The sequence below is a fragment of the Branchiostoma floridae genome, chromosome 12, assembly GCF_000003815.2.
Source record: "Branchiostoma floridae strain S238N-H82 chromosome 12, Bfl_VNyyK, whole genome shotgun sequence".
Lineage (NCBI taxonomy): Eukaryota > Metazoa > Chordata > Leptocardii > Amphioxiformes > Branchiostomatidae > Branchiostoma > Branchiostoma floridae.
In genome coordinates this window covers 16,938,590-16,953,620 of record NC_049990.1, presented here as the reverse complement: position 1 = coordinate 16,953,620, position 15,031 = coordinate 16,938,590, and the positions used below count along the sequence as shown (strand labels likewise).

The 15,031-nt window shown below is 39.9% G+C and overlaps 1 protein-coding gene across 1 annotated transcript in view; it reads left to right on the top strand.

Moving 5' to 3' along the window:
• Positions 1–13,019, top strand: part of LOC118427074 — a 22,886-nt gene extending 9,867 nt beyond the window's left edge. The window contains exons 6-8 of the mRNA XM_035836711.1: positions 456–535; positions 10,682–10,927; positions 12,865–13,019. Coding sequence (XP_035692604.1) covers positions 456–535; positions 10,682–10,927; positions 12,865–13,019 — 481 coding nt within the window. The remainder of the gene's footprint in view (positions 1–455; positions 536–10,681; positions 10,928–12,864) is intronic.
• The last annotated feature ends 2,012 nt before the right edge of the window (positions 13,020–15,031 follow it).

Genomic DNA, 15,031 nt, shown 5'->3' with positions numbered 1-15,031 from the left:
CATCCGTCTGTCTTTGCCACATCAACTCTAAGTCCGTAACTGCTCCAAGACGAGCGTGAATTACGTTGATTCTTCCTCATCACAGCACCCCGAAAAGCAAAGATGGCGGGGCTGCAGGGAAAAAAGCACGTTGGACAGACTCCTCCCCTTAAAACACTAAGCTCCGCCCAAAAGCACAGTATGGGACAAGGTCCCCTGCGTGCCCAGAACTGTGCGCGATTGGGCACAGTTCGGGGCAGTCCCCGCGTGTCCCAAACTGTGCTTTTGCCCCAGGCACGGTTTGGGGCACGCGGGGACTGCCCCAAACCGTGCATAGGCACGGTTTGTGGCAAGGCACGGTTCGGGGCGCAACAGGGCGTTGTGAAGACTAGAAATTAGTAGATTGATATAGAAGGCATTGATTTTTGTATGCGTTGGCATGACCTTGATGGGCTTATTCCACGTTCTCATGATAGGAACTGGGTGGATCGTCTTCAAGAAGTTGAAGGTAAAATGAAGCTGGAACGTACAAACGACATCGTCTCCCTCGCCAAAGGTAAGATTGTGCTTTGAACTGTGTTAAATCTACCCCTCCTTTAACTATTGAAAAATGACACTGTTATAAGATATGGTGGCTCGTTTTGGAATTGCGATCTTAAAAGTCTAGCTTTAAGCAGCTAGTAAATGCAATGGAAGCTAGAAATGTCGCCGTCCGATGGAAAAGTTTTTTTTTTATACATGTATAATGTAATGTTTGAGGTGTCTACTGTTTAGACATAACTATGTATACTATATATATATACATTCTTTTCTCCATACGACCGTGTGTAACACCATGTTAGAAAAGCAGTATTGTATTGTAATATGTATGCAGATAATAGATATGGTCCGATCATTGACAGTTGATCACGCCAGCATTGTCAAAATCAAAAGCGGGCTGTGCTGTCCATTTGTAGCAGCCTTTCCGAATTACCAGTAAGCGGTTCATTTGGTGTAGCAAACAATATATCATCAATGTTGTCGTATCTTATGCTTTGAAGAGAATATGTTTCGGTGACAATATACATAAAAACATTGGCAATATAGTACATATAGTATAGTATAGTATATTCTAATTTAAATATCTGGTTATTGTCATAAGACTTACAAATGCGTGCACCATTTCTGCTCTATTCATTCCGATGCTTCTAAAGTAAATAATGAATAACTGTATTGCGCAACAATTGTAACAGTTACAATGTATGGCAATGTGAACAACTATATACTAATACAAATAACTAACAACTAATGTAATATAATATAACAGTATAAACAATCTAGTGAGTATCATAAAGCATTATCTCGTTTTTGCAATGAGTTGTAAATAAATTGGCCAACGTAGGCAGATATATGAACAGGACATGATAATATCAAATGGAATACCTCTGACCTAGCATGTGGTAGTACAATTTCGGACTTACATACAATATTTTGAAATAACTTTTGACGGTCTTCTTCATAAGTCGGACAATCCATTACAAAATGAAATTCATTTTCTATGTCATTATGGCATGTGGGACAAAGTCTCTCATTGGCTGGTATGTTGTAGTTTCGGCCCTTTTCAATTTGTAAGGTGTGTGCACTAATCCTTAGTCTCGTTAGGTCATTTCTAAACAACTTGTTTTGAACAGATGAAAGATATTTTTCGAAACAGAATTCTTTTTTGATTTTACAATAAGTACTGAGTTTGTTAAAACTTCTTAATTCTTGTCTCCAACCAGAGACAAACGTGTCTTGCAGACGGTTCTTAAATATATTTCCAAAACGGTTGGCATTAACAGCAGGATTAAGCCAAACATTTTGGAAACCATGTCTACTTAACATATCTTGCACATGCACAGCCCAGTCTTGTTGTAGCTCAACAGAAGTATTATATGCTTTCTTTACAAGTCTGTCATTTGGGAGATTATGTAACCTAAGCCAGTATTTTATAATCTGTGTCTGTGAATCAATATAAAGTGGGAAAACTCCTAGCTCACCCCTGACCGCGGCGTTGACAGAGCTTTTGGGTACGCCGAGTGAAATTTTGCAATAATTCAAAAGCACAAATTCCAAATCAGAAATTTCATATGATATTTTTGGTTGCTCAAAAGTTATGTCCTGGTCTCTTAGTGTGTTTGATTGATACATAATGTTCAATTTGTCGCTGTATTTTTGAAACCGGACAAGGACAGGGCGAGTAGTGGAAGGGTCTTTTTTGCCAACACGAGAGGCTCTAAGGATATGAATTTCTGATCCCAGTAACGTACTGATAATCCTATTTATTGATTCTCTGGTATTTTCATTTTCATATTCTTTTATCCCATAGAAAATAAGGTCTCTTCCTTGTACAGTTGTTCCAAGGACTTCGCCACAATAAAGTAAAATCGGTTTTATGCAACTGTTGAATAATTCAAGAGCGAGCGGGATGGATGGGTTGAAATTTGTTGATAACAGTGATTTTAATTTAAAAGAAGCCCGAAGTGCTTTTAACCGTAACTGTTTGGTAGCGCGATTAAATGAACCTGAGGGGGTGAAATCTACTCTAGGTATGTGTAGGAGGTTGCAATGTCAATTGGACGGCCCTGTATTTCATAAGTGGAGTGTTGACTGCTAGCGCGTCCATTTTTTTGAGAATATCATTACTTTAGTTTTCTTTTCATTTATTGATAATTTCCAGATAGAACAAAATTGATCAAGTGTTCTTATGCACTCTTTTAGGCCTGACTCGGATTTTGAGAGAAGTACAAGGTCATCCGCCCAAAATAAACCATTGATGGGTGTGTCTTGTAACATTGGAGGGTCGGACAATCGCAAATTTAATATGTTTGGGAGATCGTTTACGTATAAGTTGAATAGGAGGGGGCTACGGTTACACCCTTGTCGTACCCCACATGTAGATTGAAAGTATGGTGTTAGGCCATTTGGTGTTTTTACGCAGTAACTTACATTAGAGTATATTGATTTTATAATTTTAAAGAAGTTTCCTCCGATGCCTGATGACAAGAGTTTGTAAAATAGACCAGTCCGCCAGACAGAGTCAAACGCCTTACGGAAATCAATGAAGCAAGCATATAATTTACCTGCAGGCTTGGATATTTCTTGATCAATTAGTGTTTTAAGCACAAAAACGTTATCACTTGTTCGAAAGTTTGTTCTAAAGCCAGATTGGAAAGGGGATAATAAGTTTTCTCTTTCGAGGTATTGTTGTAGTCGTTTGTTTAAAATGAATGTGAAGAGTTTACCAACACAGCTGGAGATGGCGATGCCTCTGTAGTTTGTAGGATTTGTGCGTTCACCACTTTTATGTATAGGAACTAGCATACTCTGACTCCATTGGTCAGGGAACGTCCCAGATTGTAATAAAATGTTAAACATTTTCTTGAAGGGTAATGTGAGATGAGGAGCGCTATATTTTAACATTTCATTAATAATTGAATCTGTTCCGCATGCTTTATTACATTTAAGGTTACAAAGTCCAGCTTGGATTTCTTCTACTGAAATATCAAAATCTAGTGGATTGTCTGTTTGAAGCTCTAATGATGTTACAATACTGTCTGCATATTCTTGTTCCCCTTCATCCATTTTAACATTGCTATTTAGTGTCTTAAAATGGTTTAACCACTCCTCGGTCGAAATTTGATCGCTAGTTTCTTTTTTTTTATTTCCGGTTTCTAAATTTCGTAACTTGTCAATCTCCTTCCAAAATGATTTTGGGTCTTCTTTAGACAATCTAGAAATTTGAGTCATTTTCTTTTCATTATTATGTCTCTTTGTCTTCTTAATTAACTTTTTGTATTCTTTCACTTTAAAAGTGTACGCCTGTCTTTTGTCTTGTCGCCAAGGATACTTCCTTATTTCTGCGGCAAGATTTCTAATTTTTGATCTTAGATCACGGCACTGTTGGTCATACCATGGCTTACAAGTGGGGTTTTTTTCCGTTTGGAGAGCCGAATTGATTTTAGTGATAGGTCTGCTGCCATTTTTATAATGTAGTTAACATCCTCAACAGCTTTCTCAGCATCTGCGTGTGTGTACTGTTGTAGCATGAACTGATTAATCTTAGTTTTAACTTGGGGAAGTTGGAATGCCTTTTGAAATTTTTCACGAGAATCATTATCCCAAATGTATTTTTTTGGTTGGGAAAGGAGTTTTTCATTATTATTATAAATATTTCTAAACCTAAAATGGTTTGTTTTAATTGACACCGAAATCTGGCAGTGATCTGACAACCATGTGGGATTATGGACTTTAAAGTATTGTACCGATGAAAAAAGGGGTAGACTGGTTATGCAGTAGTCTACAGTGCTTGCCCCGTTGTATTTAATGCATGTACTTTTTCCAGGGAGGTCACCAATCGTCCTTCCATTTACTATTATCATGTTAGCGGCCGAGCACAAATCAACTAATTCCCTACCATACTTATTTCTGATGTTGTCTGTATTTATCCTAAGTTTTATATCAATTTCTGAAGAATTTTCGTCAAAACCATCAAAAAGTTGTTCCTGTAAATTAGCTGTTCTTGAGTTCAGATCACCAAGTATGAGAACATGTCCTAGGTTATGGAATTTCGCCACGTCCTCCATTAAGTCTTCAAAAATTGTGTTCTTTTTTGTGGTGAATAAAGGTGAATTTTCAGGAGGTAAGTACAAACATCCCAGTATCATATCTGCCTCTAGGCCAAAGAAAAACTTATCCAATTTGCACCAGAGTATGTCCGGATTATTACTTTTCAATTTGGTAATGCCTTTGGCGATATTTTGTCTAAAGAGGATAACGACCCCACCGGAATTCCGTCTGGAGCGCTTCCTGAGCTTACGGTCACTACGAAAGTGTTGATATCCATCAATATGAAAATTATCATTGGGTTTTAACCAAGTTTCCTGAACACAGACTAAGTCATATCTACTTACAGAATCTAAAAAATCTAATTCTACACATTTTCTAGCAAAAGTTCCTTGAATATTCCAACTGGCCAAACGTAAGGCCACATCAGTAACCATAATAAAACTACCAAAAAGAATGTCAAGAGCAATTTTCAATGCTACATAAACACATATGATCACCTTAAAAGTGAATACGACTCTTATATAAGTTGTGGGTGAGTATTAAAAAGTATGCGTGTGGATTTGAACTAGATTAAAGAACAAAAAGAGAGTACGACTTCCCTTTGATGAGTGGTCAATATATGACTCAAATGTTCATCAACATCTCAGACAGTTTGTATGCTATGTCCATGATTTTCCGTTGTGGTATCTGAGACCCGTGCAGGTTCGGACGGCTCCAGTCACCTGGTCGGTAGTCATCCCGGTCACCTGGTCGGTAGTCATCCCAGTGTTGTCCTGCAGATCTGTTGTTGTCTTGACTTCGATACTGGAACAGCTTCGTGTTCTGGAGCGGGCGCTCTTGTTCTATCCCCGGATACTGTTGAGTTGGTAAATCGGAAGGTGTATACGTGCCATCATTTGTTGGCTGTGCTCTCCGGTTGCTACTGTCTCTGCTCTGACTGTTACTTATGGTGCGTTTGACATCTGCTACAAGTAGACTAGTACCCGTGGTGTCGTCAAGGTGGATCTGATCAGGTTTGTATAACTGACGTGTTGTTGAAAGCTTCTTATGACGTACATACAGGGTTTCATTGTCATCCTTACTTCGTTGCAGTACGGTTGTAGTCCTTTATGTTTTTGTTTAAAGTTGAGTCCAAGTAATGTCCTCTAGGTAGTACTTGCGAAAGAACAATTGTGGCATTCGGGAAGGATGTTTTGGCACATGAGATGAGTTTTCTTGTCTTATCGAGACAGACTTGTACAGAGGATGGGTCTTTCCGACTATTGTCCAGGTCGTTTGAACCCACATGAAATATAGCATACGTTGTTTTGGGGTCATTCAAGTCTTCTATCTTCCTTGTTGCGTGGTCTAATGTCGATGAATGGTCCTTGCTAGTGGAGCAGTTGGGAAACATTCTAGATACATCTACTGCTTTCCAGATAGAGTCCGTATATACTCTGACTTCACGTGTGTCTCCTGTTGGCACTTGTTGTCGTCTACCAGTATCATGTGGCACCGGTTGTGCATTTTCAACATTTGGTGTTATGTCCTTTCCTTCCGAAATTGTCTCGATGTGACTTATCATGGTAGTGTCTGAACCAAGCGCTCCAATGGCGTCGTCTTTGTTAGTATCATGGGGTCTTTCTGACGATGATGCAGCCTGTGCAGATAATCTTATCTCTGACAATGAATGAGAAAGCTGAAGTGAGGTTACCTCATTCTGTAATGCGGATATCTGTTGTTGCTGCGTCTCTACTAGAGACTGGAGGGAGTCGCACCTAGCCGTGAGAGTGGCAATTTGCTCATTGTGTTGGCTATTTGTGGTCTTCTTTTCATTGTTTTGTTTCTTCCGTTCATCATCCAGCTGTTTTTCCAAGTACCTTGAGTATGCAGTAAGATCTTTTAGCTCCTTTTCAAGTTCCCGCTTTTGTTTGTCTTGCTCATTCTTTTGTTTGTCTTGTTCATTCTTCAAAGCATTCATGTTTGCTTGAAGGTTGTTTGTGACGTCGACCAGATTAACCAATTGTTCCTGGATATCCCTTGTAACATGTTCAGATACTAGTAGTGTCGGGTTTGGAGAGTCCTTATTAGTGTTGTCGTTTATATGTGGTGAAGTCGGGGATCTGCTGAAAGGGCTGATAAGAGTGTTGACAACTTCTCTGAGCCTCTTCTGTGAAAATGCAGTATTCTTGCGTTTTGGTGTTACAAATGTTAAAGTAGATAAGTTAACGTCTCAACATAAAAATGTCAGTAAGTGTCATCTGTTTCCTTCTGAATACCATGTGGTTTGCGTACTATATGCCATTTCATGGCATGTGTAGACTGAGTACATGTCTGGCTGGTCACAAAATCTTTCTGTTATTGGGTCCTATCCATGTAGGTCATCAAAACTGGATCATTTTCTTTGGCTTCGTACTTCTAACAAACTTTGTCCTGCAAACCACAAGCGTATAAAATAACACTATCTTATAGTCTATCCAGCAAGTTAAAATTATTAGATATTAATTTTGGACCTTGCTGAATTTCTAAGCCTACCATTATTGTAAGCACATTGCTAACACTCTGTCCAAAAATGCGCACAAATTACAGTCAATTTATCTTAGTGGGAACGCATCAGTGTTGAATGTAGACTATACATTTTATTATCAATTACTTATAAGTTCTTACCCGATAGATTTTTTTTCTTTAAAGACAGAAGTAGAAAGAGACCGTGTTCATGTAGAGTTATTTCAGCTGTATATTCAGGTGTTACCAATTTGGTTGCAGGGGTGTTTAAGTGTAATCGGAGGCATTGTTTTAGTTTAAAGGTACGTATCATTGTAATCTAGTGGAATGTTAACAATCTTTATTTAACAATCTTGATTCCGATTGAAATTTGAAATTTGTTGCGGTACATTTTTCTACATTTCCACAATCGGTAAATTTACAACGCAAAAGCAAGCTTAAGCCACGAGAAGTTCCCTATTTTTGGTGGCCTAACTAAAAGTTCCCATTTGGACAAACATGGCTGACAAGTGAACTAGTTGTAGGACTTATTTATATTTTAATTGAACCGTCCCACGAGAAGCAAAGTCATTTCTATGCCGTGAATCATACTTTTATTTAGTGTCACTGTAGTGTCAAGTTATCTTATATAAAAATGTGAGTTCATGACAAGACTCTACAATAATACATGTATGTGGTTTTTTGTGTAGGTGTTGTGAAGTCATATAGATGTTTGTTGTGGCATTTTAGAGTCAATTCCTGCTTTTTCGTTTGTGATTCCGGACCAATATCTTTCGAACCTCTGAATTGATTGCAATCACGTTTGCTATGGCGATAGATGTAAGTCATTGTGCTTTAGTGCGCATTAGAAGTTGCAGTTTTCTGGTTGTTTTAGAATAAATATTTACACCCTTTTTGTTTTTATGTTTTCAGTAGTGTGGGAGTGTGTGGAATGGGCGTTTCTGGCGTTATATCCACAGAGCAAACCGTGTGATTGCAATGATATTTGATACAAGGATTGAGGGTGGTTGCCTAATGCCCAGGATTGTTTTGTGGATTCCTTGTGTTTTAACTTGGCACTGCAGATAGCCTTTTGTATGTTAAAGGGGTGTTTTAGGCGCCATATCTCCAGAACAAAACGTGTGATCGCAAAGATGGGTCGTTGGTGGTTGTCTGATGCTCAAGATTGATTTTGGGCCTCCTGGTGTTTGAACTTAAAACTCGGCGGGCCTTTTTATTTTAGTGTGTTTGGGTATTGGCATGTTGTGGACTTCATTTTTTCGGGGACGCATACCTTTCAATGCGTTGGAAGTGGTATTAGTTTAACCCTCAAGCACCCGACCTTTTTTTGCATTTTGCGACTTGCAGTCGCAAAATGCTTACTGGCCAGTGTAGTCGCCGTTGTGATGAACGGACCTGTTCAATCCATGCCGAACATTTCTATACCTGTTAAAACAGGGATTTCTTCAACATGTTCCACTAGCGCAGTGGTTAAAGTTTACGCATTCTAAACCAATGCACCCGGTTCGAATCCGGGGAGGTGGATTTTTTTCAATTTTTTTTTTCTTTTTTACATCCATTAAAATACTAATTTTTACATCCATTTGGCCACACCAATTTATTTCTTTGGTTAACGGATTCGCCGCTTCGTTTTTTTGCCGAATAGAAATAAAAATTAAAAAAAAACAAACTTAAAAATGCCCCGCAACAGAGCTCACTCAAAAACAGGCAATGTGTAGTAACATTTGCTGCAGTTCACGCAAATTTTAACAGGTGGCGTCTAGATCTGCTGCAGTTCAGGCACATATGTGAATCTCTCCATGCGCCAATATCAGGTTTAGTTACTCTGTTCTATTTATATGACATTCTAATAACTAGAAAAAAACGTTCACACACGCAAACATTCGCAAAATGCCAGCTTTTTTAAAAGCACTTGTTACGACTAAAATGACCGAGTGGGGTCCAAACGGACCCCAAAATGTTTTGTTCATAAAATCTCAGTTCCAATTCCTGTCGGTGATCATTGTACATACATTGCTTCGTCAATGTAAGAGGAATATTTCGACATGTTAAGGTGTTGCTTATTCCACCTAATTATCATAATTTATGCAAAAGATCAGAAGGACCATCTTTTGCATTAAACCTATTCTGACCAGAGAGGGGAATGTTGAGGCCCTCAGCAACCTCTATGTCGCATAATTAACTCATGAACGGCTAGTGCTAAAGCTACGAAACTTGTTTATATATCACAAAATATTGTTAGCAAAATTATTTTGTCAATAGATCAAATTTTTTCAAATTTCATTATTTGGGGTTGCCATGGCAACGGAATTATGACAGGCATATTTTTGCCAAAATTTGCCAATTTCGATTTAAACAAGGTTTTCTTGGTAAACAATGCTTGTTTTCTTACAACAATAAACTTCTATGAAATTCAATGCTATTTTCATAATTCAAAATTTATAAGTTATGCTATTTTCATGACGTCATTAGTCAAAATCCAAGATGGCTGCCCTTATTAGCTTGATGACGTCATAATGTTGCCATATTATATGGTGATGACACATAAATTTTTTATGAGGATTTAGTTTTACATGTTTATTATGCTCTGAAAGTTTGGTGGTGATACTATAAATAGTTAGGGAGTTAGACTCAAAAGTTTGTTTCAAAAGCTACACTTTTTGGCTGGGGTCCGTTTGGACCCCAGACGGACTGATCACGGACTTTTTTTATAGCTCCCACAGTATTGTACTAATCTGCATAAAAATGTAAGAGAAGGTATAGAAGATTAAAAATGCTCCAATGGCACTGCAAAATATACGCCTGGGGTCCAAACGGACCCCACTCGGGTGTTTGAGGGTTAAGCCCCCTTGCAACATGCCCTTGAGCTGCAGGGCCAGTTTGGTCACAATGTTCCCTACCTACATCTGCTTGGTTCATTTCTCAGGCCACTGGTTTGCTACTGTTTAGGGTATTGTCGCTTGTTTCCCCATTGCTAGATAAGGGTCAGGTTACATCATTATCTGTAGCTGAGCATTCCCTTAGTTCGAGTGGGCTATGCCAAGACGGGTATTGTTTTTTATTGATTATGTTTGTGTTTCTTGATATTTGTGGTCAATAAAACTCCAGAACCATTGTATTGATTGTGAATATACAGGATGTGGAAAGGTTTGGAAATGATGAAGGTCAGAGTCTTGGCCCCAAACGGCCCAAGAAAGTTGTTCTGGAATTTCGTACCTTAATTATAATCCACAATTATAATATTTCTATAATCGGATTTTTGATAACATGTAACATTGTTTTATGGGACGTGGAACATTTACAGGTCCAAACTATGCAAATTAGAGTTTGCATAGGGAATTTAAACCTGTCATTATTCCTTGATAAACCATACCTTTTCCTCATCAGAGTCTGCTATGGGGCAATAATAATCGTACGATGATGAACTTTGAACATGTTCAAAATCCATTTCAGCTCCCCGATTTACTATGATTTAACTACGATTGACGCAGGTATGACCTAATCACACGCTGCACTACGATCTTTGTGACCACGGCTTTATATATTTAAATTATTGCGCCCGAATGTTCCTCGACTTACGTACGCGTACGTGCTTGTGACCGGGGCTTAAAGCTTCCTTAATCTGTTTCAGAAACATGCGGATTATCAGAGTTTCGCCACTTTCCCCGGACTGATTGTTGGGGTCCAGGTTCAGACATATCCAGTCCTCCTGGTGTCACCCTCCAGGGCTGTGCGGAGGCTTGTTGTGCCGACTCGACATGCCTGTCGTTTCAGTACAACATAGTCAACCAATGCTATTTGAAAAGCAGGCTCTGTTCAGATGAGGAGAAAACGTTTTCATCGGATGGCAACATTTACGATCGGATTCAAATACCAGGTTGGAGAATTTTTCTGTTGCTAGGTGATCGTTATAGCTGTGCATAGATTTGTCGTATTTCCTGAAAAGCCGTGGATTGTATTATTTTCTGTGCGAGGAGTAGTTGGTCGGCCAGCGAAACCATTTTATTAGCCCGCTGCAACGGTGATGCGGTATTTTTGCCTGATGACCCAAATATCAGCGTTTTTCCTGCGCTTTCGATGAAATTACGTCATCTGAGATTGCAAAAAAAATTATCACATGGAATCTTTTCTTTTCTTTTCATTTTACACAGACATGAAGAATTTAGCTTCTCTACCACGTAGTCCTATGGCCTGAGGCTGTCCGCCAACCTCCGAAATCGTTAAAGAAACTCCGGTCCGATACCTTAAGGCCTTATACCAGGGTCCATCCCTGACAATGTAATACATGTACCCCTGTTTAAAGCCCTATACCAGGGTCCATCCCTGACAATGTAATGCATGTACCTCTGTTTTGGGCCTTATACCAGGGTCCATTTCTGACAATGTAATGCATGTACCCCTGTTTAAGGCTTTATACCAGGGTCCATCCCTGACAATGTAATACATGTACCCCTGTTTAAAGCCCTATACCAGGGTCCATCCCTGACAATGTAATACATGTACCTCTGTTTTGGGCCTTATACCAGGGTCCATTTCTGACAATGTAATACATGTACCCCTGTTTAAGGCTTTATACCAGGGTCTATCCCTGACAATGTAATGCATGTACCTCTGTTTTGGGCCTTATACAAGGGTCCATTCCTAACAATGTAATACATGTACCTCTGTTTAAGGCCTTATACCAGGGTCCATCCCTGACAATGAAATACATGTACCCCTGTATAAGGCCTTATACAAGGGTCCATCCCTGACAATGCAATACATGTACCCCTGTTTAAGGCCATATACTGGGGTCCATCACTGACAATGTAATACATGTACCGCTGTTTAAGGCCTTATACCAGTGTCCACCCCTGACAATGTGATATATGTACCCCTGTTTAAAGCCTTATACCATGGTCCATCCCTGACAATGTAATACATGTACCCCTGTTTAAGGCCTTAAACCAGGGTGCATTACCGGCATTTATAGCGTTGGGAGAGTGGCTGCCATCCCAAGTCTTGGGGCATTGCTGTTACAGAGGCTGTGCGTTGGTATTTGTTTAGTACGTACCTGGCAGCTCTACGTTGCACGGCCTCCACCCTACTCACCTGTTCGGCAGTTTGATGGTCCCATACCGAAGCACTGAATTCTAGTAAAGGTCTTACAAGTGCCTTGTACGCTACATCTTTCGCCCCAACACTAGCAATCCGCAGGTTTCGGCGTAGTAATCCTAGAGTCCTGTTGAGTTTGGGAGTCATGTTGTCGACGTGACAATTCCAGGAAAGGTTGGCAGAAATGGTTATGCCAAGATACTTAGCTTTACCCACCTTAGTCATTGCATTACCATGAAGTGTATAATTATGATTGATGGGCTTTCTTGATGAAGGGATGGACAGGACTTGACACTTGCATTTGCATGAGCCATGTCCTTTCCCAATCACAAATACTGTATATATCATGATGTAGGTTGAAACAGTTTTGTGGCTCTTTCACAGCCATCAGTAATATGCAGTCGTCTGCAAATAACCTTACCTTGGCATTAAAAGCGTGGTTTGGTAGATCATTTATATAAGCAAGAAAAAGGATGAGCCCCAGGACGGTGGCACACCAGAAGTTACAGGAGCTGAGTCGGAGCATCCCCCCTCTAGTACGACCCGTTGGGTCCTATCAGTTAGGAAGGTCTGAATCCAGGCTAAAGGTTTGCCCCTGACGCCATAGTGCTCAAGTTTGTGAATGAGTCGGCGATGGGGAACCATAAGCACAATCCATAAGCACAAGGTCGGTTTGTGTGCCTTTGTGTACCGAACTCTTGTTTATCTTGTTCTCTTTAGACATTGACGCCTGCTTAGCTAACCCGTGTGACGCCAACGCTACTTGCAAAGATAATCCCGCTCCTGCCATGGACGCGACTTGTACCTGTAGCACTGGATATAGAGGAGATGGTCTCGTCAGTAAAACTGGATGTTCAGGCAAGTTTGATCCTTAACTCTGTTCCGCAAGGTTAGTATGTAGTTATCAGACTGTCTCTTTAATAAACATTCCCTAAAATGACCAAGTGGGGTCCAAACGCAGCACAAAATGTTTTTCATCTTCATCAATGTAAGAGAAATATCTAAGATGTTTAGGTGTTACTAATTCGAACTCATTATCATAACTAATGCAAAAGATCAAAATGACCACCTGTCTTTTATCGCATACGGCTAGTGCTAAAGCTACGAAACTAGGGAATTTATAACAAACTATTGTTAGCAAAAATTTTAGTAAAGTAAGTTGATAATTTATGGGGTTGCCATGGCAACGGAATTCTAACAGGCAAATTTTTTGCATTTCATATTTTAAGACGTCATTGGTCAAAATCTAAGATGACCGCCCTTATTATCTAAATGACGGCCATATTATATGGTGATGACACAGAAGTTTTTTGTGAGGATTTAGGTTTACATTTTTTTATCCTCTGAAAGACGGTAAGTCTAGTAGTCATACCGTAACGATAAGTAGTTAAGTTTTTTTTTTAAACTACACATTTTGCTGGGGTCTGTTTGGACCCCAGACGGACTGAACATGGACATTCTTTATAGTTTCCACAGTATTGTACTTATCTTCGTAAAAACATAGAAGACATAAAATATATATTCACTGACAAAGTCACGCAATGAACTTTTCTTCAGATCAAAAATGTTCAAATGACGCTTTAAAATGTACGTCTTGGGTCCAAACGGAATCCACTCGGGTTAATATTATTGCCACAGTGCCACAGTCCTTGTAGCTGAACTGGTATGTGCAATGCAGCAGCCGTACATTTGTGCTTCTGGGTCTGATCAATTGGTACTGCTTCTGTCATGTTTCGAAAATGGGGCCTGGCTGGGGTTTATATGAAAACGAAAAAGAAAGTGTTTATCAAGGAATACACACACATTAAGCTCATGCATATATCTATGCGTTCCGTGTGTTTTGCTGTCTTTTACATTATACTTTTCGTTCACAAAAGCAGCCCGGCCGGGCCCCGGTTTGGAAATGTGACCGTAGCAAAACTGTGAAACCGCGGCTGATTACTGGCAAGGGCCACACAGTTAGGGCCGAGCCCGTCGTTCGGAAGGTGTGTAAAATGGGGTTCCCGTGTTCGACGACGTGCCTCGAGCACGCACAAAAGCGGATGGGCTATCAAACCCTGCTACTATGTGGGACGTTTAGAAATAGCCAACACTAGTATTAGATTAAAATATTGTTTATGACTGTCCATTGTCACTATGTGTATACCATGTACTTGCAATTAGCCCTCGGGCACGAACTTGCAAATAAACTTCTACTATACTAAAATGTACTCTGCTGATAAAACAGCAAGGAAACTTCCTCCCATGTACCACTATGCACTACAGGGGCCAATCGATAGAAATAACATTGTAATGAATGACATCATTCGATTGTCCATAGACATGGATGCCTGCTTCTCTATAGCCTCTACCAAACTCTATCTATATAGCCGGTATAACCGCCCTTCGGCGTAACACACCAGCTTCGCAGGCACGCGGTGCGGCAGCAGCTGTTTATGTTACACTAAACGATCCTTCACACCTAACTTCTGCACATCTATCTGCAAGCGTTCTTTAAAACTATCCAGAGAAGATGCCCCTACTGTGCTTGGTGATAACAAGTTCCACTCTACGATAGTTCTGGGAAAATACGAATTTTTTAACAGATCAATCCTAGCTTGGTAACTCTGGTACTTGAAGTCATGGCTGTTTCTTGTTCTTTTTTGAGCTGGTATTAGATACTTATCAGTCGGTACGTCCACCAGCCTATTGGCCATTTTGTACATCACCGTCGGTGAGGCAAAGTACTCCTCTGGCGGCTAACTCCCCTGTCGTACTGTAGACTCTATTTGTCCAAGTTTTACAATCATACCACCGATCCTCAGAGCCTGGTAGAGGCTAGTTTGCCTAGTTCATGTGACGCAAAGGCTATCTGCAAAGATAATCCGCTTCTAACCTGGGGGCACTT